Source organism: Oryx dammah, unplaced genomic scaffold (genome assembly GCF_014754425.2).
Source record: "Oryx dammah isolate SB20612 unplaced genomic scaffold, SCBI_Odam_1.1 HiC_scaffold_15, whole genome shotgun sequence".
Lineage (NCBI taxonomy): Eukaryota > Metazoa > Chordata > Mammalia > Artiodactyla > Bovidae > Oryx > Oryx dammah.
This window is the reverse complement of record NW_024070199.1, coordinates 46,951,123-46,953,093: the sequence shown is the minus strand read 5'-3', so window position 1 is coordinate 46,953,093 and position 1,971 is coordinate 46,951,123. Positions and strand designations below refer to the sequence as shown.

Below are 1,971 nucleotides of genomic sequence, written 5' to 3'. Positions count from 1 at the left end.
CCCCAGTTGGGAAAACTTTATTACTGACGACTCAGAGCAGGAGGCGGCCCGGCCCTCTGCAGACAGAGCGCTTCACTCAGGCCGAGGGCTCCTGTGCACAGGCGGGAGCGTGGGCGGGGCCCGGGGGTCATGGGGTCACGGGGGCCCCCCGTTCTGAACCAGCTGCAGGTACGCCGAGTGCAGCTTCTCCTGCGCCTCGAACAGCTTCCGCAGCTTCTTGGCCTGCCCTTTGCTCAGCTCTTTGCCTTCGGTGTCATGCGTGGGCAGACCCTGGGGGGCGAGAGCACGGCGGTCACCCCGGGCACCCCCACCCCCACACCGCACTCTGCACCCAGCACCCCGATCCGCGGCGTTGGGGCCTCTGGGGACCGCTCTCCTGCCCAGGGCTGAGCAGCATGGTGCCCAGCTGGGTTGGCGGCCTCCTTGCTAGCGTGAGCTGAAAAGCAGACAGTGAAGACACACAAGAGCACGAGGGGCCCGAGGGTCTCGGGAGGGCCCTGCTGTGGAACCCCCTGGCCAGGGGCACGGCTGTGCCACGCCCTCCGGACCGCCTGTGGGGACAGGCTCTGCAAACCCCTAACCAGCCCCACGCTGATGGAGGGCAGTCCTGCACACAGGCTGGACCTAAACAGCCCACACAAGCCTGTCTTCCTGGGCAAGACGCTCCTCAGCCAAGTTAAAACCACTGCCGTCCCCGTTTCATGATCTAACAACATCCTGAAAAGAAAAAAAAGGTGCCTCTTACGTTTTCATCGAACTTGGAGTATTTGTCACTTTCCGATAAGAACATCTCACTGGGTGGGATCTTCATCTTGGCCAGCTTCGCTGCCTGGAGTACACACGTGGGGTCACTGCTCTGAGCCCACCGGGGGGCCCCACACCAGCCCCCCCGAAGCAACACCCAGGCAGGGGAGTTAAAGGCGGCGAGTGGAGGTTTTCTGCAGGACAGAGGGGTGTGGGGCGCACGGCAGGGCCAGGGCAGCAGGCACCAGCCTGCAGCCGCCGCCTCCCTGGGGCACCACATGGATGCCTGGGACGGAGGTGGGGGGCAGCTGGGCCATGAGAGACACGGACGGCAGAGGGGGGGTCAAAGTGCCTTCCTTCTGGGAGCCCCCACCACAGGCAGACACTACCTCTTGCTCCTGTCTCTTCCTGGCGGCCTCCTCTTTCTTCTTTCTCTTCTCCTCTTCCACCTGCGGGACAGCAGACCCCCGTGACCTTAGCTGCCCCGGCCCCGCTCAAGGGGGAGGGCAACGGGACAAGCCCCCTGCTGCCCCCTGCCACTCCCCACAAGCTACCCCCTGCCCGGCCCCGCTCTGGACACCGGGCAGGGAGTGGGCACCCCACGCGAGGTCACCCTCAGCATGGCCAGCATGAAGGAGGGAGCAGAAGCCCTCCCGGCCATGCGGTGGGACCAGGGACGCCATGGTGAGCCCTGCCAGGCAGCGCCGCCCAGGAAACAGGCGGCCCGGAGCCCACCGTGGGTCTGCGGAGTCCCTCACCGCATACACCCTTCCTGGTGTCCACAGCGGCACCCCAGGGCATGGGCAACCCCGCCACCTCACCACTCCTCTCCTGGACATCTGTGGAGGCCCCTCCCGGCCCCCAAACGCAGCTCGACAGCGGCCTCCTCCTACGGCCTCGTGGGCCCAGCCCATGAGCTGTGCCCAGCGCTGCTGAAGCGCACCTGCAGTCCCGTTTCTCTGCAGGACACCGAGTCCCCGACAGCGGGGTTGGTCCTGATTCACGGAGCAATCCTGCTCCCAGCGCTCTAGGGGGTCTGACGCGTGAGAAGGACACGGGCTGGGGCGGAGGGAGATGTGACAACACGCTCACCCCCGGGGACGGGGAGGAGGGAGAGTGAGACACGCTCACCCCCGGGGACGGGGAGGAGGGAGAGTGAGACACGCTCACCCCCGGGGACGGGGAGGAGGGAGAGTGAGACACGCTCACCCCCGGGGACGGGGAGGA

The 1,971-nt window shown here is 66.4% G+C and overlaps 1 protein-coding gene across 1 annotated transcript in view; it reads right to left on the bottom strand.

Annotated features, from left to right (window-relative positions):
* CARS1 (cysteinyl-tRNA synthetase 1) overlaps nucleotides 1-1,971 on the bottom strand; it is a 19,115-nt gene continuing 17,144 nt past the window's right edge. The window contains exons 16-18 of the mRNA XM_040255221.1: nucleotides 1,134-1,193; nucleotides 746-829; nucleotides 1-270 (exon numbers count right to left, since the gene is read on the bottom strand). Of these exons, the coding sequence (XP_040111155.1) occupies nucleotides 136-270; nucleotides 746-829; nucleotides 1,134-1,193 (279 nt within the window). The 3' untranslated portion in view covers nucleotides 1-135. The remainder of the gene's footprint in view (nucleotides 271-745; nucleotides 830-1,133; nucleotides 1,194-1,971) is intronic.